General features: G+C 47.6%; 2 protein-coding genes across 4 annotated transcripts in view; one reads left to right on the top strand and one right to left on the bottom strand.

Moving 5' to 3' along the window:
• The window catches only part of Psmf1 (proteasome inhibitor subunit 1), a 37,090-nt gene extending 33,296 nt beyond the window's left edge, over positions 1 to 3,794 (top strand). For both annotated transcript variants that reach the window (XM_004647648.2, XM_023707895.1), the window contains 3 exons: positions 1,411 to 1,464; positions 2,656 to 2,814; positions 3,360 to 3,794. In XM_004647648.2, the coding sequence (XP_004647705.1) occupies positions 1,411 to 1,464; positions 2,656 to 2,814; positions 3,360 to 3,411 (265 nt within the window). In that variant the 3' untranslated portion in view covers positions 3,412 to 3,794. The remainder of the gene's footprint in view (positions 1 to 1,410; positions 1,465 to 2,655; positions 2,815 to 3,359) is intronic.
• Positions 3,795 to 18,260: 14,466 nt separating this feature from the next.
• Tmem74b (transmembrane protein 74B) lies at positions 18,261 to 22,769 on the bottom strand. Of its 2 annotated transcripts, none has more exons than XM_023707908.1 (2): positions 22,690 to 22,769; positions 18,261 to 19,632 (listed from the first exon to the last, which is right to left on the bottom strand). In XM_023707908.1, the coding sequence occupies exon 2, from the start codon at positions 19,590 to 19,592 to the stop codon at positions 18,894 to 18,896; it is 699 nt and encodes a 232-aa protein (XP_023563676.1). In that variant the 5' UTR covers positions 19,593 to 19,632; positions 22,690 to 22,769; the 3' UTR covers positions 18,261 to 18,893. The 2 variants fall into 2 exon arrangements, with proteins under 2 accessions (XP_023563676.1, XP_004647704.1); XM_004647647.3 differs by lacking the exon at positions 22,690 to 22,769 and adding an exon at positions 19,888 to 20,137.
• Positions 22,770 to 25,533: the final 2,764 nt, after the last annotated feature.

Raw genomic sequence — 25,533 nt, 5'->3', positions numbered from 1 at the left:
AGCTCAGTGGTCTAAGCACCTTCCTGACAAGAGCAAGCATGAGGGTTCAATCCCCAGTACCACATGCTGTGCCGGCCTTGGAACCCAGGGTATGGTGGCACACACCTGTAATCCCTCCACTAGGGAGGCTGAGACAGGAAGATCAATACAAGTCTGAGCTGCATTGTGAGACCCTGTAGCAAATATAAATAAATAAATAAATAAATAAAAAAAATTTTAAAACCACAAAATCTTATTTTATTCCATATCCTTTATGGAAAGTATAAAAAGAAAACTCAAGGAGTGATTATCAGTGTTTATGCTTACAGTATTTTTTCTGTCATTTTATTCATATATACATGCCCCCCACCCCTAATATATACCCACACTTTTATAGTTGATTTCCCTAGGCTACTAGCAATCCTTCTCCCACATTAACAGTAGAGCATGACAGTTTCCACATGTGTTTTTAAAGCATACTTATACCATTGTTTCTGTTGTTTTATGGCTGTACATAGGTTTATACCATGATGTATCTATCTGGTCTCTCCCTTGGGGCAGATTCCAGTTTCCCCATAGAAGTCTCTGTGGTATTAATTTGATTTCTATGTTCTTTGAAGATAGCTATGCATAAAGTTATTGGTCAGAATATGAAAGTGTATAGGGTTTTTGAACAATATATTATGTCTTATACCTTAGAATATACAATTTTTTTGTTAGAAAGCAAACATTCATGCATGCTCATTTTTGCTCAGGCTTTCTTTTTTTTCTGGAACCAGGGATTGAACTCAGGACCTTGCGCTTGCCAGACAAGCATTTATTCTACTGAAGGCTTTCTCGGTAAAGAAAAAAATATCAGTTTCTTTGAAAAGAATCTTAAGAGATGTGTGGCCTATAGCGCTTCAGCAGGCTAGCGTGAATAAAGAAATACACAGTGTACAGTGGTCCTAAAGCTCAAGCGAGCACTATAAGAAGCTGAGAACACCGTGCACATGACTTCATTCCTCTATCTTAGTCTACTGGGAGGCTTTAAAATCTTAGCTTTGTAATTTTGGTTTTGATTTTAGAGTAATATTTTTCTGGTGTAAAAATTCCTCTTACTCAGTTTCAGAACGTGAAGAAGGTGTAAATAGAATAGAAAATTTATCTGAAGGTTACCACTCTTTTGATCTTTTTTACTTTGTTATAGAAGTGGGATTCTCCGTGATTTTAGCTTTTGTTCCACGTAATTGCCATTGTAATATGGCCAGTGTCAATCTGTACCAAGAACCATCTTGAAACATCCTTTGTGTTGTGTTCTTATGCAGGTGTCTCCCATGTCCCCTTGTTCAGGAGTACATTTGTGACTCCCAGGGCATCAGGTTTGCCCCCCAGGAACCTGGATGCCCAGCTGCTCCGGGACTTGCAGTAATTGTCCCTTGTTTGTTTCAGGTCTGATCCCTTGGGCCCTTTTGCTGTCGGGGGAGAAGATCTAGACCCCTTTGGGTGAGTATTGCTCGAGAAATGGCAGGAGCATAGTTTACTCTGGCTTTCAACCTTAGCTTATCTTCTAATTTTAGAGCTTTCATCAGTCTTTTCCTTAGAGGTGGAGGAGGCAGGTGTTGCTGAGCAGCTGGGAAGTCACTGCACTTTCTGTGTTCTGCCATAACAGAGCAGCGCAGGAGGGTGCTGTGTACTGAGGGGACTGGGCACGTCCTGCAGGAGGCTCTGGTATTATTTCTCTGTACTCTACAGCTGATCAAGGAAGGCAGTCTCTCTTGGAATAGGAGAATATGTACAAGGATTTACAGGTGTGCAGGTTAAAGAACACACAGGGTTGAATGACAGACTTAAGGTGACCCAAGTGTTACCTCACTTGACTTAAGATTCTCAGAGACCCATTAGTCCCTGTGACACCTGACATGTACCTAGTAGTTACTCCACCGCAATAGCTATGCTCTCTGATCACAGATTTAAACTTGTTTTAACCTGGGAAAAAAAGTGACCCCAATATTTATTATCTCATTTTTAGTGGAGAAATAATGTGTTTGCACTGCAGCTCAAATAATGGCCTCACAATTTAGGAAAGTATCAGTTATTCATCCTGGTTTGAGTACATGAGGTTGTAGAATTCTGTGAGGGACAGATGCCATCAGGAGCTCAACTTGGACATCCCACAGACAGTGGGAAACTGTCCTGTGGTCATGGGGACAGTGGAAGAACTAGCCTGCTTAATTGTTGCCATGCTATTGTTAGTCCTTAGTCCTTAATGTCCCACAGAGCCAGAGCCTGTGACAGTTTACATTGATTCTGGCCAATTCTACCTCCTATTCTTGATCAGAATTGGAATTTTTTAAGTTTTTAGCCTCTGTTCCACATAATTGTTGTTATACTATAGTCATTTGTCTATCTGTACCACAGACCACTGTAAAACATCTTTACTTTTCATCCCTTGCATGTAGCATGTGGCAGAGAAGTCAATTTTGCAAATGTGGGTAGCCCTACAGAACCCAGAGCATGTGCCCCTCACCAGTGAGGTGTTCTTTGCATGCTGTTGTTCTTGCTCACTTTCCGCTGTCTGTCTGTCGGACCATCCAGAGTAGACATGGTCATTATTAGTCCTTTTCCATCTTGCTCAACATTTCTTCAAGGGCAGTCCCTACCATAGCTGCTTATCCATCTTCTTTCTTGCTTCAGGTTCCAGAGAGGTGGCATGATTGTGGACCCCCTGAGATCTGGCTTCCCAAGAGCACTTATTGACCCATCCTCAGGTCTTCCAAACCGGCTTCCTCCAGGTGCAGTTCCTCCAGGAGCTCGCTTTGACCCCTTTGGACCCATCGGGACGAGCCCCTCTGGGTAGGTATCCCCTCAAGTGGCTGAGAAGTGGGACTTGATAACAGCTTAGCTCACCTTGGCATTGCAATAGCAAAGGTGTCTGATACCCAGTGCAGAGTTGCCACTGCCACCACCTGTGACTGCTTAGAGAAAGGAGCCTCCCCTGGGCCCTGCCTACTGGCTGGAGCCTTCCAGAAGCTCCCTATCCCTCCATTTCTCCCTCCCTGACTCCCCCTGTAAGGAGGACTCAGAGGAGGAGGAACTAGCACAGAGTTAAGAGTGTGTCAGAAACCCACTGCATCTGCGTTAGTCTTGGGTAGATGGTACTGTCCACATCTTGCAGATGTGAAAATTGAGTGCCCCCGCCAACTCAGGCATACGGTAGCCAAAGTGTGAAAGTCAGGATTTAAACATAGGCATTCTGGCTCTACAGTAAGTGGCCATAAGCCACACAAGTGCAGTACTCCATGCCATTCTGGAGGATAGGCTCCCTCATCCAGAGCCACGTCTGCCTATGAGGCTTGCCTTCCATCACTCCAGCTCACCAGCCCCTTTTTTCATTCCAGACCCAACCCAGATCATCTCCCTCCACCGGGCTTTGATGACATGTACCTGTGAAGACCTCAAGAATGTAACATCCCAGCCTCTCCTCTACTCCCCTGTAGCTGCCCCCATTAACCTCACCATCAGCCGTGTTCTTGTAGGCTTGGGGCAAGGGACTCTGCCCATGTGTTTGCAGGCCAGCTGGGATTGCCTCCTCACCCCTTCTCCAAGGCAAGTTACCTGCTGCACCTCTCCACCTGGCTGCACCTCTCCACATAGATCACAAAGAGAAGTCGGTGTGTGTCTTACCACCAGCTCCTCCCTTTTCTCACGGGAGACTCCGGCAATGCACACCCTCTACCTAGTACAGCCTGAGTTGCAGTGCTGTAAGAACAGAACGCATTTTGGATGTATTATTAAGAACTAAATGTCAATACAAAATTCATGTTGCCGGTTTCCCACTTGCCTTCTTTTATTAATAGCTCTTTCCAGTTAAGAAACTTCAACGTTGAGTCTCTGTTGGGCTAAATTAGTCTTTCCTATTCAGGGCCATTCTTGTTTCTCAGACCCTCCTTTCTTGAGCTGCTGTTGCTCCTGACATTACTAAAATGGGCCCTGGTCATGTTGTGTAGATGGAAATGCATGAATGGAAATGCCATAGGCCACACAGTAACTTTCATTAGGACAGGTATACTAGCTATAGTATTCTAGTGAGGGCAAAATACCTGCATTGCTCCTGTTCTGCACCATCTGTATTGTGCTCTGTGACCATCTGTGACTGGGCAGCAGTGGCCTACAAGCAGAGGAATAAACAGGGCAGACCTGGAGGCTGCTGTATTTTGCCTCAGAACTTGCTGAGCAACCTAAGAAAATCATGGAAAATGCGAGGTGCCTTTCCTGCTGTAAAGTACTTGGATATCTTTCCATGGAAGAGGAAAAGAGTATAAATACGTAGCACTTAACCTACAGAGCAGGTAAGTGTAACCGTGTTTCTTGTCCCTACTCTGGCCTGGCCAAGAGCACAGGCACCATCTTTGGGGTGGTGTTGAACTTCAGAAGGATTGGGCCCAGCATTTTGCAGATGTATCTTATGTTCACAATCCTCTGGCCTTTGGCATTCTCCAGGTTCTTTGCAGCCTGAGTCTATCAAATATGAGCATGTTGAGCCCCTGGGCTGCAGTGAGAGAGATTGCCAGGCCCGGAGACATAAGATTGAAGCAATTGGCAGCCCACATTTCAACAATGTATGAGTCCTTTACTGCTCCCTGGATTCCTTTCCCTAAATTAAGACTTGGCATTTGCCAATAGGCAGCAGTAGGCTGCCATAGCCATTCTGAGATCATCTGCTAGGTCAGTTTCTGTAACTGAGGGCTGCCTGTCTGCCCAGCAGAGCCAAGCTCAGGTGGCGCTGGGGCTGGATGGTCAGACTAGCTGGGCACATTCCCTAGCAGTCCCCTTCTCAGGCAGTAATGCAGTAACTGACTCCAGAAATGTGGCTAGCCACCTTGAAGCCTTTCTGGAGAAAGACCCAGAAAATGGGTATACGAATGGGAAATGCAAGTGCTATCATTACTTATAGCCTGCTCCCTCAAAGGATAGCAGGGGGAGAAAGTTGGTTTCAGTTTTGAAATTGGATCAACCTGTAACCAAAAGGGTCTGGATAATTTGCTCATGAAAACTTTTTTAAGCATTTAATGGAACATAGACTAAACATCAGATAAATACAGGAAAGCTATGTAACTTTTGGGAGTCTTGACTCAAGAAAAAGAAAATTAAACAATAAATTTACCATTTAGATTGTCTAGTAGCAAAGAAAAAGACAGTATTGTACATGATATGATTGAAAACGAATGCTCTTAGAAAAAAATTTACAGTAAAATACATTATCATTAAAACCCCTAAAATACTCTTGAAAAATTAAGGGGATTTGTGTTTCAGGAAAGAATGAGATAGGAGACTAGGGCATGGCAAAACTGGGTAGGGAAGTAGGCGTGACCTGTTACGTTACAAAATACTGGAACATGTCCACAGAACAGTTCCCAAAGCATGTAGAGTTCTCATGAGAGCTCAAGAAGGCTTTCAATAGATTGACCAGACTTGTCATTCTGAGGCATTCGATCCCAGCACCACTTCTCAGAACCCATATGTAGAAGTTCTCAAGAGCTTTCTCAAGAAGTTTCCTCAAGATTTCAACAGTGTAAAAGAGCAGACATGCCAAGAAGAACTTGCTGTCATGATTCTCTTCACAGTAGCCTGCCCTGCTTTCTCCAGAGCATTTCTTTATCTTGCTTCTCTCTCTTCACTTTTACTTTTTCAAATGAACTTTAAAATACTCTTTGCTTCAAATACATTTATCTCATCATTCTTACACTTTCTGAGGCAATTGTGGAAGTTCTTTTGTATAAGTCAATGTCTTTTATGTCCTGAATCAATTCAAAGCTTTTACCTTTTATGGTCATTTTAACTTTGGTAAAGAGCCAGAAGTCACACAGTGCCAGAAGGTGGTGACTAAAATGGATAAAGAGGACACACCCTCTTACCTTACCTCTTAGATTACCTTTCTATTAGATGGCACTTAGCAGCACCATTCACCATGTGCTTTTAATCATACCTCATAAAGCCACACACAATAGAGGACTTACAGAGCTGCTTCAGAGTGTGGCAAGAACCATGGGATGTGTTTTCAAATGGGGGGGGGGCGTATTTTGAAGGGGATTAGTGACAGCGTGTTTTACTGAAATTTTAAAAAAAGTTTATATTTTGATCACCTGATGTACATAATTCATTTTTCTGAAAACTGAAAATTCAGTGATTCATCTACAGCATCAGCCATTACTGGTGTCTCTGCATCAAGGACCCTGAGGCAGTGTCCTAGACTTGATGTGTAGAGGAGGTGGGAAGTGTTGAACAGGACCTTGAGGACCCTAGTAAAGCTGTTGGTGCTTGTTTTAGTTTAGGTTGTTTCTCTTCCAGCCATAATCAACACGTGGGAATGTTCCAAATGTGTGTCCTATAGGATCTCCCAACCTCCCCCCCCAAAAAATTAGAATCTTAATAAAACTGTCTTTTTAAAAAAGTTTTATTGAATTTACACACCCATCCAGTTCAAAGTATACAACTCAGTGGGTGGTAATATATTTGTTCAGTGTTGTGCACCCATCACCATATCTAATTCCTGGACATTTTTACCACCCCCTAAGAAACCCTGATCTCATTAGCAATCACCTGCATGTCCCATCTCCCAGACCCAGGCAAACCCTTGTCTTTTGTCTGTCTCTAAAGATTTACTTATGCTGGCTTTTTTCACTTAGCATAATGTTTTCAAGATTGATATTACAGCACGTATCTATATCTCAATCATTACCTTTTAATGGCCAATCTGTTGACTGGGTATATCATACTTGTGTAAGCATTTGTTAATGGATAGTGGGATTATTTTTACTTTGGAGCCATTATGAATAATGTTGCTTGTGAACATGTACTAGTTTTTGTGGGGGCAGATGTTTTCATTTGTGAATATACCAATGAGTGAACTAACTGGACCGCATTGTGATGCAATTTTTCTGAGGAATTGCTGGAGTGTTTTCCACATCAGCCATACTATTTCACATCCCCGTCAGTAATGCACATCTGTTTCTCCACATTCTCGCTGACTCTTGTTATTCTTCATCTTCTTGCTTATACCTATCCTTGTGGGTATCAAGTTGCATTTCATTGTCATTTTGTCCATTGTTAAAAATCTTTTGACCTAAGCCAATCAAGGAAGTAACCAGAGCCCCTCACCCTAGGGAAGCAGACCATGGTTTTGAGTTTTAGACATGGTTTTAAGCTCAATGTAATACAGGACAGATTCTTTCTCTCAGGAAGTTACTGTTGCCTTTTCAGATCTAGTGAGATTCACTTGGCTTGAATCCCTTTGAAATTTCACTGTTTATGCAGTGACTTACAAGTTTAATAAACTTCTAGTTATAAATCTGCCTTTTGGAGCTGAAGTGCCATAGACCCTCATACTATTCCTGGGAAGCACTGGCCTACAGTTCACCTTCTCTTCCTTGGCTTTTCTTTTTCTCACTTCTTAGAGCTCACTGTTTCTTGTTGCATACTTGCTGGGTCATGAACTTATGTTAGCTTCCATTGTAAGTACAGAATCTTTTAAGGGGGCCAGCGAGCTAGCTTAGCGGACTAAAGCACCTACTTAGGTAAGCTTAGTCAAGCTCAGGGACTTCGGTTTGATTCCCAGCACCACATGCCACACCAGCCCCACCCTCAGGGCAGGCTGAGCTGGCCAGAGTCTGGGCATAGTGGTGCTAGGGAGTCCAGGCCTCCCAGTGCTAGGGAGACTGAAAGCAGGAGGATCACCACAAGTCCAAGCCTGCATAATGATACCCTGCAACAACCAAGGACATTAAAACAAACAAAAAAAACATAAGATCGCAACTCTAAGAACATGTTTTGCTCAGAATGGAGGCTGTGGGATATGGAGATAGTTCAGCAGTCGTAAGTGCCTGCCTGGCAAGCTTAAATACCCAGGTTCAATCCCTGTACTGCATGCCACCCAGCCCTGGCCCGGGTGCACCCAAGACCAGGCATGGTAGTACATGCCTGTAATCCTAGCATTGGGGAGGCTTGAAATGGATCACTATGAGTCCGAGCTGTGTAGTGAGCCTGTACAAAAAAAAAAAATAAATAAATAAAAATGGAGGCTGTGCTGTGCTACATGGACAGCCCTGTGGACACGTGGTTGGGGAATGGGTAGCAAATCCCAAACAGCCTTACAGTTTCTCTTGTGACCTGTCATTAATGATATTTTGTCCCTGATCCATGCCTTTCTTCACTGTAGGAAATTGTTTCACAGTTCATATTCTCTGCCACCTAATCTTGTCTACTTTGGCACAGTTCAGTGAAGGTCCCACCACCAAGGAGAAGAAAAAAAAATTCCCACATGTATCTCCTCAGTTTTCTGTGCCCTAAAATTTACATGCTTTGGGGGTCACTGTTGACATTTTGCTTCAAAGGAGGGGTTCACTGGCAGGATCTCAGCCACAGCCTTATTTGTCCTTGGGACACACTTCACTCTAACTGTACTGAGCTCTGAATATGCCCCTGAAGGTGGATCAAAAGGAAGAGGTGGTGAGTGGTAGTGAAGGCAGAGCCTAGGATGCAAAAGCAGCAGCTCCAGGAAGTCTTCAATACTCCATCCACTGGAGGCAGTACTGGTGGGTATACAGAGAGTAGGGCCCAGCATAAAGGGTCATAAGACTGACAGCTCAGTTTTAACAGGACCCTGGGTGGCCAGGTGGAGGTTGCGTTCCAGATGAGACACAGTATTGCTGCAGAATCACGGTAGCATGGGTGTAGAGGTATGCGGCAGTAGGTGGGTGCTGTTGAAGTGTTAGAACTGAGGTTCAGCTGCAATAAATACTTTAGCCAAAAATGTTAGGGTCCCGAGAATAGTGTGATTGTGTCAACATTGCCATGATATAGGGAGTAGGAACTCCAGCATTTCAAGGCAACTACCTACATGTATACCAGAAAGTGGATGCCCTTTGTATGGCCACCTCTACCTCCCTCAGCTCAGGTCTAATCCTAGGGTTGGTTGAATACATTTGATTGTCTGCATTGCCTCAAACTCTAGCAGCAAGAGATCCTGGGGAAATGTCCTCATTCTCTTTTTCCACCCTTTCCTCAAGGAAGTACACTGGGACAGTGGTCTCGTGAGCCAGCTCCTGTGTCTGCACCATATAGGTGGGCACCACAGCCCTGCTTTCCCAAGAGTAACTCCTCAGATGATTGTTCTAAGTACACATGAGCACACACTTTGGGCCCCAATCCATATCTACAAAGAAAAGCCTTCAAATCCATTTTTATAGATTCCTCATAGGATCACCCAAGTTTGAAAGTTGAGAAAGGAAGACTGCATGCTTTGGACCAAGCCCATGGACCACAGCAGCACACCTATGACCCTGTAAAAATGCAGAAACTCAGGCCCCACCCAGAGTTTATTGAATGAGAATCCACACTCCAAGTTATCTGAGATTTGTGCTTGCATTAAACTTTGAGAAACATCCTTTTCCTTCATCTGGATAGATGCAAATAGTTGAGCCTATCAGTCTCCTTGGCTGATGACACATGCAATTAGTACATGCAAGAACCCTCTTAAGATTTCCCTGATTGAGCTCCCAACATCCCATTTCATTCCCATTCCCCTGGGGATCACTCACATGTGTCTTGTGTGTCTCTAAATAATCATAGGTTGTATCTTCATAACAATAATGAGATGTTACTCCATTTTCTAGACCAGAAATAGTTTGGAAAGATTGGCTATTTGCTCAAAACCAGGCAGGCAAGGCTGTGACTGTAAGCACTCCCTTGTCAGTATGTAGCCTTCACCTGCAAAATGACCATTGTTTCTGTTCGCAGTATTGGAGCAGGGTCCCACCAAATGGCACAACTTATGAGCAGGTAGTGCAGGGCGTAGTGGGTGCCAGCTGCTATTACTACTGAGGGAAGGATGGGGCTTAAGGACAGGAGAGGAGACTTGGGCAATCCCCAGTGCAGGAAGTAAGCATTTACATGGTGCCCATAGTGTGCTGGCCTTTTATCTCACATGGTCCTCACAAACTCAAGATAAGCAACTGGCCACCTTACTTGAGATGCCCAACATATCCCTGAAGTGTAAGAACTGGGTCAGTTTCTTCATTCTGAAGCCAGTGTTCTCAGTAGAGCTGCTGTGCTCAGGTCTCAAACCCTAGTCTAATGAGGGTCATGGGTCCCTCTGCAAAATCCCTGCCAGAAGCTGGAAAATAAGTCAGGACTTGTGTGAGAAAGGAAGGTGCCAAGTAATCCTAATTGGTCCTACTGATGCATTGTCCCTCACATTCTGGAGCACTTCTGTCTACAGCCCTGTAACTGAAGCCCCTAGGTAAGGAGCATCTGAAACTATTCATCAGACCTCCATTCTGGAGGCAGGGGTACCCAGAAGCCCTCTATGAGGGTGAGCTCCTGAGAGGTAATTTTGGCCCCAGGATTGGGGTCCAGGGACTAGTCACCTGAGCCCAAGTACTGCTCATCTTGACTTGCTGAGAAAGATGAAAGATACTCTCCCATAGAAGTGAAAAAGCAAGCCAAGCAGATGAGAGTGACTTTCCCAGGGCAACACAGATGACAAATCCTTGCTTTAAGTCCCAAGGGTTTCCCATTGAACTGTGGCAAAAATGGTTATGGAGGCTCTGAGTGACAAAAATATGTGTCCTCTTCCCTTCCAGCTCCCTGTTCCTCAGCTGCTATAGGAGAGCAGCATACCTGGTCAGCACCCTGGTCAGCGCCCCCCATGCCAGCTCAGGAGTTCTTGGGCCAAGTTAAACCAGACTCCGGGTTCCTAATCCAGGATAGCCCACTCCTCAGGATAAGAAGAATCCCAGGGTAAGGACATAGATGTCCTGCCTCCAGCACAAAGCCCTGCTCTCTCTGTTCCCTTCATACTCATAGCAGCAGTTTTACCCTTCAAAGCTGCTTGGTTCCCAGGATGTAAATTCAAGTGAGAAGCCATTGAGAGCAATAGGCAGAAAACCTGAACCACTTTAGAGCCATAGCAAGTCTTTAGCTTTTTTCCCCTTCTGTAAGGTGCAGGTGGGGTAACCTGACTGTGACATCAAGCCCACCTCTGAGGTTCCATGAATAAGCAGACTATGGGTCTGATTGTTCAGTTCTCCAAAGTTCCCAAGCTATGGACAAGTCACAGGCCTCAAAGTGGCAGCCCACAACCCAGACTTGCCACAATTAGGCTCCAGCCAGCCTACATGTTACTAAACTTGCTAACACACATGATGGCATGTTAAATTTCAGTCTTGACTGCTGTTCACTAGCTGTGTGACCTTGGACAAGTCATTTAACCTGCCCAAGCAAAAACGTTATCTGTCAAGTCCTCCTTTCTCATCTCAATATCTAGGGCCCAGCCAGTAACAGGTTGGTCATTTTTATTTCAAACTTGATTTCAGGGCTGGGAAGATAGCTTAGAGGCACAGGCACCTGCCTGGCAAGTGCACAGTCCTGAGTTTGATCACCAGTACCAAAGGGGGGGAAAAATCAAATTCGATTTCAGTGAGTTTAAACTTTCCAACTCACACCTGGTCCCAAGGTGTCTGCCCTGGCCTCTTCTGGGCCTTTACTCCTTCAGGGTATGGATGGGAGGAGGGAAAAAATCCAGGTATCTTTGCTGGCCTCTCATGATGATGGGGGTAAGGACAGGTGGGCTTGCTCTCATACTAGGTCCACTGTCCTGTCCACTAGAGGCTCAGAGTCTCTGCTGGGACACTTAAGTTACCTGTGCTTCCCCGCAGCCTCCTTGCGTCTTCCTACATTAACAGTTGGAGCCCCTAAAACATCACGGTCCTTCACCTACCTTCTCAGGCCTCACACCCTGGAAGGGAGCACAGGACTTCCTTCTTTCCATCTTCAACACCACAATCCCTTCAAAGCTGTCATTGGTGGTCCCCATGGGCCTCTCACCTCAGGAATTCTCCAAGTCAGAAAGGGACCTTAACTGCCTGCTCACAAAGAGCTTCAGCAGTCAAGCCTCTCAGGAATATTCTTGCATTTTTACCTGTTCAGCACTGAATTTCTGAACCCTGACACTGAGTCGCTTCTTCAGTCTTTGATGAAGGAACAAACAAAGGCTACCTGGATGTGCAACTCTCAAGCAGTCTCACAGCTCAGCACTTTTCCAGCCAGGAGGCAAGAGGCCAGGACCCTTCTTGGGGGTGTCCCCATGTTGGTGATTGAGAAACCTCTGGGAGAAGGGAGGGATGTAGTGTCTGACCCAGCAGGTGGCATATCTTTGGGCCTTCCTTTGACCTCAGCTTTGGCCTCAGTCAGTCCTCAGAGGATAATCCTGGCAGGATCTCTGTACTCACACCAAGTCCAGCTGTTCAGCTGCTCTTGAAAAGCTAGAGCCTACAAGCCCAGAACAGCCAAAGCTGGAGCAGGAACAACCATCAGTCCTGCTATTGCCTGCCACAGCCACCCGCTGTGTTCAGTGATGTCACCTGCTGAGCACTGCAGGCTTTGCCCTTGGGCCTCAGCTTTCATCTCTGGTGGAGGACCCTAAGGATTCCCAAGAGAGTCCCAATTGTGACCACTTTCCTCCAGATACCCAGCCCCACAAGCACCTTCAAGGAAAGGAGATACACTGGAATCAAAAAGGGGAAGACAAGAGATTAGAAGAAGAAAGATAAGGAGGGAGAGATGGTTTTGCTGACTATCATTAGCCCAAAGTCAGGACTGGATCAGATACCATGTTATTCAGGAAGAGGTTGGCATCACAGCCACCTTCCCTAGCTTCCTTGTTCTGCCAAGGGCCAGCTTTCCTTGAAGAAAGCTGGTTGGTGAGTTTCCTTTCACTCAACCATCTCCTAAGCCTAAGAGATCAGCAGCTGCCACCTTGACCTTGGTGACTTATAGACCAGGAGAGGATGGGACACAGAAGTTGAGGCCTGGAGCTCAAGTTCATGTCTTCTGCCTGCATCCGCAGCCCTAAGAGGTCAGGGAATGCTGGAACCCACAGTGCCAGTGTTTCCTCTACAATGACTTAGACCTCCAAAGAGACTTCCTGCCACAAGCAGCTATAAGCCATCACAGGGTGGACAGAAAGCTCCTTCCATGTGCCATGCACGGAATCTGTCTTCACAGTTACCCTATGACTTACTGTGGCTGACCCCCTTCTGCAGATAAGGAAACACAAGTCCCCACTATGGCCTGTCTGCTGCTTGCCCCTCATACTCATGCAACCTTCTTCTCACCTGCCCCAGTTTAGGACACGCCTGGCTGCTGAGGCCTCTGAACTCTGCTCATGCTATTCTCTTCCCAACTTTTCCTTGTCCCTACTCTCACCCTATGCCAGTTCTACCTCAGTGTTTTAGCCTTCCTACCAGACATGCCTCTACTACCAGGTGGCTCCTCTCCACAATCCCACAACTGCAGACACACATCAGCTCTCTCAACATCAGCCTTACCATCCTGCTTTCCCAGACAATCTGGACACTCCAAAGGCAGGAGCTGTATGCCCACACTGCCTGGGCCAGAAAATGCAGACCAGGTATGAATGAATGAGTGAACATTTATGAAGCACTTAGGAAGTGCAAGGCCCTGTGCTAAGTGCATTGCAGACCTCATCTCATTTGCTGCTATGGCAGCCTTACAGGGAAGGTGCTGTCATTAGCAGTGCCATTTACAGATGAGGAAATGAGCTAAGAGGCATGGAGCACCATCAGGCACCCACGTGGTACATTCCGGGAGGTGGTGGCTCACACTTATCTACTGAAGAATCCCAGTGGATGCCTCCATGAGGCTCTGCCTCCCACCCCAGCTTCAAGTTGGGGGAAAACAGAGAAGCCCTTGGCTCCCTAGGAAGAAGGTGGAGGCAATCCTGGCACCCCCTGTACCATGAGATGTCCTGGTGCTGTCCATCTGTTTGTGGACAACCCAACTCAGGAAGAGGAAAGACCTGGCAAAGATGATATTAGGGACAAAGACAAGAAAACACAACAGAGTTGTCACCGTCAATGCAGATGGAGGCACTGGGCCACTTGCTCCTCAAAGAGATTCAGAGCTGTCTTGGGTAAATCCAAATGGAATCTAACTCCACTATGCTCCATCCCTAAAGGTACCCAACACCTGACCAACCAATGCTAACATGCTTCCACTGACAAGCTTGTATACTATCACTCCAAACTAGGCAAGATCTCAGCATTTTCTCCTTCCTCTTGATGAATCTACTTCCTGGGAGGTACTAGGGGGATCTGCTCTCCAAGAGGAGCTAATAGGGCCAGTATGAGGGTCTCTCTCTGCCTCCGCAGTGCCCCTGACACCCTACTTTCCTCCATACAGAACCCTACCTCCTACGGATTCTTCTGAATGACCCCTTCTTTCTCCTCCTGTCCCCTAACATGAGGCACAAGACTCAAATTTAGCAAGCCCTCTGGAAGTAGAAAGGTTTTCCTCTGGAAAACCAGAGAGGTAGATCTGTTTAGCCAAAAACCCACAGGAAGTAAGTGACCATCAGGACCTTACCTGCCTGGTTCCCATCACAGGATTACAGTCCCTTCCTGGAATGCTAGACAAGACTGGAAATTCTCCAGGACACCCTCCTCTTGCCCTAAAAGGTGCCAATGGGAAGGATACAAAGACAATTGCCTGGCCTGGGGAGGGAGCAGAAGGCTGCTGCTATGAGGTCAGCATGCTGGGAACTCTACAATCCATGGCTGAGGAGAAATAGAAAACATCACTCCTCCAGAGGATTCCCTGGCCTGAAGCCATTTCCCCAGGGTATGTGTCCTTGGCTTCTGAGCAAGGTGAGGCAGGCGAGAGCTATGTGTGTGCAGACAGGGTGTATGCATGTGAGGAAATGCATCACAGCATGTCCTTATGCATGTGTGCGGGCATGGGCAGGTATGTGTGTATGAACAGAGGAGGACATGCTAAGCAAAGTCCCAGGAAAGGCAGTGCTTATTCTCTAGAGCCAGCAATACTGGGTCTTAGGCAGCAGACACTCAGCAGGGAGGCTCACAGGATACCTGCAGGAATCAAGCAGAGGTGACCATAGGCACTGGAGTTCCAAAGGTCCAGGCCTTGATGCTTCAGGCCCTCAGAGGAGAATCAGGCTTACATATCTCATAGGATCCTAAGCACCCAGCAACCATCTACCAGGTCTACCTGGCACCTGACTGCATCCTGACAAGATGGGAAGAGGGTTCTTCCCTCATCAGGAAGACACCTGTAACCCCTCCACATGAAGTTGTGCCAAGGCCCAGGGAGAAGAGGGCAAATGGGTAAAGGCAGCAGCAGGGCCCAGTTGCAAAATAAGCCCCTCATTTTGCATATGATCATCTAGGTCATTCATTCCTACCCCAAGACAGGCTTCTAGGAAAACAACCTAGTCTCCAAGCAGGGACTATGGTGCTCCAGAGCCCTGAATAAGGTCTAGTTAAGAAACTTGTTTTATTCATTCACTCACCAAAGAACACCTACTGTGTGTGTCAATCACTGTTTCCTGACCTAGGAGAACAGCCTGAACCAATGAACCCAAACAGTGGGGCAGGAGTGGGAAGGACAGGCTGTAAGGAAATACAGAGCACAGCCTGCTGGTGGTGATTAGCAGGGAAGAGGGAGTGACCTTGGCAGTGTGGGTTAAATATTGATCAGCAAAGCTTCAGTGAGATGACCTTTGGGTAAGGCCCCAAGGAAGTGACAGATGGGCCTTGCAGAGAGCAAGGGATGAGCCTTCCAGGTGAAGGAAACAGTTTGTGCAAAGGCCTTGAGGTTAGGGTGCGCCTAGCAAGGTGGAGAAATGGCAGAGATGAGTCTGAGGGTGGCTGGAGCAGAGTGAGTGAGGGACCAGTGGTGGAAAATGCACTCAAGAGAGCCTCAGGGGTCAGACAGTACAAAGCACTGTAGGCCACTGTGAAAGGTGGACCCAAATTTGCGGAAAACCTAAAGCTTAAGAAATTTGGGAGGAAATCCTTAAAAATAAAGTAGGATTACAAATAGCATTCAGTGCCTCAGAAAGAACCTGAGGGGTCCAGACACATGTGTGCGGCTTGTCTTGCTGTAAATCCACCTCTGGTTGCAGTGAATGTAACTTTTCCTTGGAACAAGAAGGACATTCAAAGGAGTATTTTGTTTTTCACGTATTCACTACAGGGTGTACAGGGTCTCACTACACCGATCAGATTCACAGTGGTCCTTCCTGTTTTTCAGCCTCCCAAGTGCTGGGATTACAGGTGCTCACCACCACACCCAGTCTCATTCGCCTTCTCAGCTCAGTGTGCCCCGGGGGCAGGGCTCAAAGGAGTTTTGAGCAGATGAGTGACAGGACCTGCCATCTCAATAGGCTTGGACAGCAGAGGATAAGCTGGGGCCAGGGTCTGGGCAGGAAGAAAGTCAGGAAACCAGTGAGAGACCTGGCCAGGCAGTGGCAGGTAAGGGGTAAACAATGAGCAGATTCTGAAAACACAGCTGAAAAGATCTGCAGGTGGAGCGGACGTGAGGTGAACGGTTGGCCCTGAGATGCAGACCTAATGGAGTTAGCCCACAGAGGTGAGAAGGCCACCTTCCTGAGTCAGTGTTCCTAAGTCTACAAAGAAACCCACATGCAAAGAGGCAGAATAACTTGCCATAGGTCACAGAACCAGTAAGTTCCAGAGCCTGTATTCCCAACTCTGAAGTCAGTATCTATTCAAATACACCAAAAAAACTTGAGTTTGGGGCCCAGGTAGAGGTTTCTGGGTGTGAGGCGTGTTTGGTAACCAGAGGATCCCTCAGGACAGCTCTGCACCTAACCCCAAAGAGTTGTACATACAAAGAAAACTCTCAGTGCTCCTTGCTTTTCCTAGACTCTGTTTCTGATTCCTCTAGCTGGGAGATCTCAGCTGCACTCTTGGGGCAATGTTTTTGGCATCTCTCAAGTTTTGTTAATTCACTGACAAGGTAATGACTGCCTCAATCCATTACACACATTCTCTAAAGAAGTGTCTGCTTTAGAATGCAAAGCAGGCCTCCTCTGACTTGGAGAAAACCTGAGATTCCAGGGATTTATCTCCTAACAAATTTATCACTTAAAAACAATTCATTGCATTTAAACTGATAGGAATTGATGGTCCCAGATACACTCTTTTAACATGTTTAGTATCCAAGTAAGTCTCCCACTGTCACTGCAATCCAAGTGGCTCAAATTGATAACTTTATTATTGTCATTATGGCCTTGGAAAGCATTAGCCCATCATTTGGGATACCCGGTTCCTCTCGAGTTCACCTAGCAGAGCCAAAGTCACCTCTGCTGCTGTGCTTGCTTGGAGCCTGCAAGGACTGCATGCATCTTCCCATCTGGAACCCTAGGATGGCGCATCATCCACCATCGTGGGCTTTGTCCTTTTCTAACCACAACCTTGTCACACCAGAACAGCCCAGGCAGCCAAGCTAAACAATCCTTTCAGCCCTCCCCTAGCTCTGCTCCCAACAAAAACTGCCAGCAGGAGCAGATATTTGATCTGTCTCAGGAGCTCTGAGCCCAGATGTTCAACTCAGTGTATCAAAAGCTCATGTTTCTGGTAATCAGCGCCTACAGACCCAATGTCCAACCCAGCCTCCCATCCTGGAGACAGTTAGGATCCATGCCCATGTGGACAAACCTCAAGAAGGTATGTGGGCTCTGCTTGGAAGCAAAGTCTCACTGAAATTGGCCCTTTAGAGTCTTCATGCCAGTGGCACGGATGACATGCACTAGGGAAGTGCTTTCGGGCCACCTGGAGTGGACAATGCCTCCCCCTAGTTCCCAAATGTCTGCACCTCCTTGCCACCTAGACCTGCTTCCCTTCCTTGTCAGAATCTGAGAGTTTGGAAGGAGCCTAGAAACATTCCATAAGAGAAAGACAACAAATGATAATCCATGAGGAGAGTGTCCAGTCTACCTAGTAAGCCTGATTTCTCTCCAAAGAAATCGTGGCTGTACTTCACTGCTAAGAAGGGAAGCAGGAGGCTACAAATTCAGTTTTTAAAAAAGTGTTTTTTTTTTTGTTGTTGTTGTTGTTTTTTGTTTTTTCTGCTAACAAAATGAGGTCAGGCCCAAGAGACATACTATTGAGGAGGGAAGATGCTAAAAGGCCCTTGTCACACTCATAAAAATACAACAAAGTTCTCAAATGCAATAAAGCCCTCATACTTTCTTGTATAAAAAATCTTTTCAGCCCAGAGGATGGGTCAGAACTGTGTACTGAACTCCTTAAAGTATACCACTGCAGAATATTAGTCACTACCAGAAATTAGACCCCTAAACCAAAACCAAGTGATGGCACACTGAATACAACCCATCCAGCCAAGAGGCTCTTCAGTGGGGGTGGTGAAACCTGCCATTTTTTCTCATAGTTGTGGTCACCAAAGTGGGGCCAGGAAATGGTATGAAGAATAATTAGTGCCCAGATAATACCTCTTCTTTTGAAGGGATGACCACAGGTGGAAACTGTGGCAAAACCAGCCTGAGAGGTCATCAGCCCAACCCTCTTGCTGGACAGAGAAGAGCAGCTAAGGCCTGAAGAGGGAGCGCTGTGGCTCAGTCAGTGGAGTGCTATAAGAGATCGCCCCAGTGTTGGCCTCTCCCTTCCCATGAAGCTACTTCCCAACTTAGACTGTCATGACTGAAAGGTGGCCCCCAGAGTCACCTTACAACCTTGCCTGGCCAGTGAGGATACAGAGGTCCTGGAATTCCCCACAGGAGGAGGAACATGATAGGCAGTCTTTCAAATGGCTCTCAACCCTCAAAACTGCTGAGAAACCTCACTTTCTAAGAGTAATGGTTTCCAAACTTTATATTTTTAGCAGCAAAAGCCATCTTCCAAGCAAAACCTCAAGCTATAAAACAGATCAGCAGGTGCCTGCCTGAGCACCCCCCCCACCTCCAGCATCCTAGACTCCTTCCATTGGGCCCTGTGTGGAACTGTTTGAAACCCCAGGCCTCTGGGGTCCTCAGTACCCTCGAGCTAGTGCTGCCAGATGGAGTGGACTTCTACTTAAGACCCCTGGAGGGTATGGCTGGCCTCCGAGACCTGGACAACTTCATTTTCCACTAGCATTTGGCCTCTATCCCCGTTCAGCTGTCTCATGCGCAGGTTAATGGAGCCATAAGTCTTCCTGGGGCCTCTGCCAGGGACGAAGGTCTGCCTGCGGTACAGCTCCCCTTTGCACAGGGAGACCATGAGCAGCACTGACAAGAGCATGCCACCCACTGTGAGCAGCCCCAAGCCTGCGATGATGCACTTGTCCAAGTAGGAGCCCAGGCGGGCGTAGTACATCTCTAGTCGCTCCATCTCCCTTGCAGTCACTGTGTCTGGGTTGACACGGGCCTCACGGGGAATGGCGTATGCTGTCACCACCAGGAGGATCCCACTCACCAGGAAAACCAGAGCAGAAACGAAGCCATAATCCACAGGGCGACTCACAGGCTCCAGACCTGGCCCTTCCTCTGAACACAGGGACAGATCATCCCGCTGGGACCAAGGCAGTGAGGAGACACCCCCTGGGGGACTAGGAGAGCTACCCAGTCTGGCATCTCCAGGGTTCTGGAAACAAGTCTCATGTTCCTCTGAGGAGAAACAGGCATTCTCCACACCGGACCTGGGTGGGGCTGCCAGGCCCAGAGGAGGCGGTTTCCTGGGGACCTGAGGGCCATTGCTCAATGTCTTCAGTTCCAGACCAGGGGGAGATGCCATTGAGAAGCAGGACAGCAGCTCATCCCTGGCCCACTGGCAGCTAGAAAAGAAAAAACAAAAAGCCAGGTAAATTGAACAAATGTCTCCCAAGGATTGTTGGCTCTGGACATTGCATTTGTCCAGAGCACACCTACACCCTGGAGTATGATGCATGCTAAGCTCTAGCCCCCCACTGATTAGCATATGGCTTTAGGCAATCCATTTATCTTCTCTGAGCCTCAGTTTCCCCATATATAAAATTACAATCATATCACTGCTTCCTATTGCACAAGGCTGACATAGGGATTGGGATGACCTGTACAGAGTAGCAGCAGAATAAGTGTCCAGTAAGTGTCAGTGATGAGCTGTTATCATGATGGAGAAACCTGGACAGTGTGGCTGTTGGGTTCAAGTCCTAGTTTCCCCACTTGATCTTAGGCAAGTGATGGAAGCGTCTCTCCACACTCAATATTCTCTCTGTAAAACAAGAAATAAACAAAATGCCTTCCTCATGTTGTTGTAAGAATTCCATAAATGAATGTACAGAAAGCCCTGATCAATTACATTAATGGGCATTACTGTATGAGGAGAGGATGATGTGGCAGGGAGAAAGGATGGTGCTGGAAATGACTAAGGTGTCACCAGAACACAGAAAAGAAAGCAGGGGAGCTTCTGGGAGTTGACATCATTTGAGCCAGACCTCAGAAGAGTAGGAAACTCCCCAGCAGTGAAGTAGATGGATGAAGGTATTCGGGAAAGGTCAGGGGTGAATCTGAGGCTGGCTAGAGCTAGCTCACAAAAGACTTGGAAAGCCGGTACTGGAGCAAGGAGTGCTGAGATCTACCTGGGTTAGAAAGTGGGACAGGTGGTTTAGAAGGGATAAGGTCCAGAAAGAATCTGATGTGGTAGACAAGGTTACAAGAAAGGTGCAGAGTAAGGTCTTAAGCCACGTGGAAAGGTGGATTTAAACAGTGGGACTGAAGGCTTGGCCCAGGAGAGCTGGGAGAGGAGTGAGAAAGAGGTACTCCCTGTCCTGCAAAGCAGGTCTCTTCCCCCAAGTACCTGCATCCACACCATACCGCCAGACACACAGCACATGTGGTTTGCCATCAGAGGGCACCAACTCAGCCCTTGGGCCAGGAACCACCCCCTCCCATGAGCTTTGTTTTGCTTCTGGCCTATTTATTTGTTTTTGGTGAATTTATTGCTGATATATAAAAAGCTAAAAATTTATACTTTAAACTCTGAAATCTTGGCTTCTCTTGCAAAATGTAAGAATGTGATGACACTGTGCTCCCCTCCCCTCCCAACTCTCAGCAGGACCTGGCCATCTCACCATCCTTGGGCAGGAATAGACTCTTCCCTATCACCTCCTTCAGCCACCCTCTCCACCTGGCACATGTCATTCCTAAGCTGACACCAGAACCATAAACACTCTGATGTCCTGAAAGCACATACCTTCCCGACCTCCAGTTTCTGGTGCTCTGGTGGCTACAATCACAAGTGGATTCTGTGCATTCTCTAGAGCTCTGTGACACTGTGTGTGTGTGTGAATATGAGCAAATGAATGAAGCAAAAATGAATGAGATGAGTAAATGAATGAAATTGAAAAAGGTTAGGACAAGAAAGCATATTTTCCAGTCTTTCTGAATTTCCTTCCAATATGAACTTGCAGTAGACATCTCTTAGCACATATAGAGCCTTTCACCTGAGCATAAGGCATCTTTCTACTGACAACTCTTTCTGTCACTCACTATATTCCTCTTACCAGAGATCCCATGTAATAAATATTTCCTGACCACCTACTACATGCTGCACCCTGTATAGGGCACCTCAGTCAGGAGTATACTATGTAATCCTCACCAGACCCATGATGTCAGAAACCCTGATCTGTTTTACCAAACAGAGCCAAGATGCCCTGGCCTGGATGAGGGGGCCAGGAATTCTCTAAGAATCACTAGCTCCTACAAATCTGTACACCCACTCACTCCTGTCTCCTCCAGTCCTGGGGGTTGGGGGGATCCCAAAGTATTCAGGCCCCTGCCTAGACTTTGACTTCTCAGTGACTGAATAAGAAGTTATGGGAGTGCTGGTTAGCATCTGACGCTTTGTACTTCAATTCAAAAACAGGGCCCAGGACTGGGTCCTATCAGGACACTCAGATGTGTGACTGGCATCCTCGGGGCCTCCCACAGAACACAGCTCCCAGTGTAGACCTCTTCCCCAGACTGACACATTGTGGCCTCCACATGGGGAGTTGTCTTTCCCCATGCAGAGCCCAAAACTTTTTCCTTAGGATGCCTGTATGAGGGGACAGAGAAAATGGGGCTCTCCCACCCCAGCACTAGAATGTTTCCCTGCCAAGGATTCCTATGCCCACCAGTTCCACAAGGCCATGCCCATTAATTACCCAAGAATGAACAAAGACAATGTGACACACTATTCACAGTCTACAACCGTATCTGTTACTCCAATTCCATCTGCAGGAGCCAAGTCCCGAAAGACGCACTCCAGTACTCCAGTTCTACTCTCATCCCCACGGCAGTATCCATAGACCTGCGAAGCCCAGCGAGGGTAGAATTGGTTACGCAGGGATGGGGTAGGGAGAGAATAAATTACCCCCAGCAATGCTAAGATCCAACCCAGATCTACCAAGCTTTAGAGACCCAACACCTCACCCACGTTGCACACGAACACCTGGAGAGATTACAGACCTGCATCAGGGAAGGATGAAACCTCACAAAACCCAGTCAATAGGCAGACACACGCACGAGTTGTACACAAAGCCCCAGGGTGCGCTGATACGCACCGCCAGGTTCACGACGTTGTACCCAAAGTTCCACGCGGAACCTTAGCCCCCGGGACACCCACCGCACCTGCGCCCGCTCGCCTGCAGCTCACACCCCTGCGCCTGCCCTGACGGCAAGCGCCACGGCCCAGGCCAGGCCGGCTCGGCCCGCAGCGCCCGCAGAAGACGGTCAGGGAAGGCCGGGCTCGCGAGGCTGGCGCGCGCCGTGGCCCCTCTCCGCGTGTCCTTCGGCAGCCGCGAGGTCAGGACATTGTCCTTCGCCCCACTCCCCGCCTCGGCCCTCCGCCCGCAGCTGCTCTCAGCTCGTACCTGCGCGGGCCCGCTGCCTTCCCACGCACGAGGGGCTGGCGGCCGGCTGTGAGGGCTCGTCCTTCCGGGCGTCCGCCCCCTGCAGCCCGCCCGCTGCCCAGCCTCGGCCAGCTCCGCGCTCGCCCGCTCCGCCTCTGCTCGGCCGCTGGGGCGCACGTACCTGCTCGCGCCGTACAGCGGCTGCCGCTGGGGGCTCCGCTGAGGGAGGAAGCGAGGGTGGGCCCGACCGGGAAGGGGCGGGAGCTGGGATCCTCCCGCGCCTCGAATCGAGCTCCGCCCGCCGCCGAAGAGGCGCAGGGAGTTATCGCGGGGAGGGCCGGCCTGGCCCCGGCTAGGATGCACGTCCCTTCTCCTTCCCCTACCCCCGGGGCGCATCTGTCTCGTCCTAGCCGGCTGTAGTAACCCGGGCTTCGAACTCTCAGCCTTGGACTAGGGGGCGGGGAGGGGGAGGGGCTGGTGAAGACCCCGCCTCCGCCCTGGGGAGCCCCTGTTGCACTGAGCCCAGGTGCCCGCCCTTCTCACACACCTTTCTCCTGAAACGCACGCGCGCACACAATCCCGAGTAGAATCTAGGGTCCCCGCTGAGATTCCCGAGTCCAAAATATCGGGCTCTTCAGCCTCCCTGGCTCAATGGCGCCACCTGAAGGTTAAAGGAAGTGTCTGGGGAGTAGCTGCCCTTGGCGGGTGGGAGGGGGCGTGTTCTGGTGGCCAGGCGCACCGCACCGCTCTCCAAAGCCCAGCTGCAGTGCCTCCTCTGCTGGGAAGCCCACCTACCTCCCACACACCCCTCACCCCAGGGGCCGATCAGTCTGGGCCTACCTCCCTCCCCTGCTTTAGTGCCTTTGTCTCTGTTGCTATTTTCTGTTGGACAGCCTCCTCCATCAGTCTGGCAGCTGTTGAGGAACAGGGCCCAAGCCTGTTATTCCCATAGAGCCCAGCATGGAGGTATGGTGAACACGTAGAGAGTAGAGTGGCGGTCTCTGTTTCTTTTCTCAAAAGGGAAAGGTGTGTTAAATGAGGGTCCCAGAGCACAGAACTCAAGGGAAACATACAAGCGTGGGCTGACCCAACCTTTCCCCTTTCCCAAGTGAATTTGACCTTTGGTTATTTGTCAATATCAGGAAACATACAAGGTGAGCCTGGAGCATCTTACAGCCTCAGAAAATTTTAAAGGTTCAACACACACATACACGCATGCACGCACACTGATGGAAGATGCCAAAGCACATAGAGCAACTTAAAGAATTTCAATGGCTGTAATGAAAAATTTGAGCAACAAAATAAAGTGTATTGAATTGTAAAATTATATGAAATAAGTACGCATGGGTTTACACTGATATAAATAACTGAAAAAATAAATGAGCAAATGAAGAAATAAATTTCCCACAGAGAATTCCAAAAGGGTACCTATTTGGTTCCCAAGGAATGGGCCCATAACCCCTGAATCCTTAAGTGTAGCTTGCACAGTAACTTCCTTTCCAAGTGTACAAGATGGAAAGAGAAAGAAACTGAATTTACAGTGGAAAACCCTCATGTACCTGGTTGCCTCAGCTAAATGGCCATGGTCAACATCAAACTGCAAGTCATGTGTGGGGTGTCCACACTGGATATGACACGGTACAATTGGTGCTTTCTTCCTGTGGCCTTCAGCCTCCAACTCACGACTCTAGTCTAACCATGAGATAAACATCAGACTAAAGCCAATGAAAGATATTCTATACAATTTCTTACTAATTTTTCTCAAAAGTATCTAGGTCATTAAAAACAGGGAAAGTCTGAGAAACTCTCACAAGCAAGAGGATCCTAAGGAAACATCACAGTGAAATGTGCTCTGGTATATTGAATGAGCTCCTGGGACAGAAAAAGTACAGCGCATGAAAATGGGGAAATCTAAATACAGTATGGACTTTAGCTAATGATAGTGCATCAGTATTTGGTCATTAATTGGAACAAATGTACCACACTTAGGTAATGTGCTAATGATAGAGAACACTGGTGGTGAGATACATAGGAACTCTCTGCACTGTCTACCCCCCCCCCATCTCAGTTACTCTTCTCTTGTTGCTGGGACAAATACCCGACACTCAAAATTAGGGAAGGAAAGCTTAATTTAGCTCATAGTTACTGGAGGTTTCAGTCCATACTCAGCTGACTCCAAGGCAGAGTGACACATGGCAGAGGGAAGCTGTTCATGGTGGCAGCAAAGAGCAAGAGCAAAAGGAGAAGAAGCAGCTCAGGCAGCTAGCTAGCCTCTCTCCCCTCCTCACATTGTAATGCAAATTACCTACCACAGGGCACTTGTGGCACCCACACCCACAATAATCAGTCACAAACTCCAGAAGCCACCCATGACTACATGAGGTTTTGGGGGGACACCTAGACACAAACCGTAACACCCCCTTTTATAAACCTATAACTTTCCTAAAAAAAATTAAGTTGCCATTTTTTAATAACAACAGCAAAGAACTATAAATTGTTGGCTAGAAATTATACCTTGGGCCTCCCAAAGTCTTGGCTGCCATTGACATGACAGCTTTTAGACCAGAACTGGTCCTGCACCTGCCCAATGAGACTTCCATTTTGTACCTGAGCAGTCCTGCTCTGCTAAAGGCAACACAGACTTCTGCTCAAAGGAGCAGATAACCAGTCCCTGTCCTACATCCTACAGAGTAAGCCAGTGCAAGTGTGGCTTCTCATCTGCTGAGTCTGAATGTGCACTTGAACCCAAGAAGATCCCCTTTGGGCTTTACAGTGAGTAGTATACCTGGAAGTGATGTGATCAGATTTGCACTGTGAAAATCTTCTCCTAGCAGCCCTCAGGCACAAAGGGACAGAAGGGAAACA

The sequence above is a fragment of the Octodon degus genome, unplaced genomic scaffold (genome assembly GCF_000260255.1).
Source record: "Octodon degus isolate 3935 unplaced genomic scaffold, OctDeg1.0 scaffold00317, whole genome shotgun sequence".
NCBI classification, from domain to species: Eukaryota; Metazoa; Chordata; class Mammalia; order Rodentia; family Octodontidae; genus Octodon; species Octodon degus.
The sequence above is the reverse complement of the archived record's forward strand: the minus strand, read 5'-3'. Positions and strand labels throughout refer to the sequence as shown.

Excerpts from the sequence above, each read along its gene's own strand:
- Tmem74b (XM_023707908.1), bottom strand. The coding sequence starts at position 19,592 with ATGGCATCTCCCCCTGGTCTGGAACTGAAGACATTGAGCAATGGCCCT.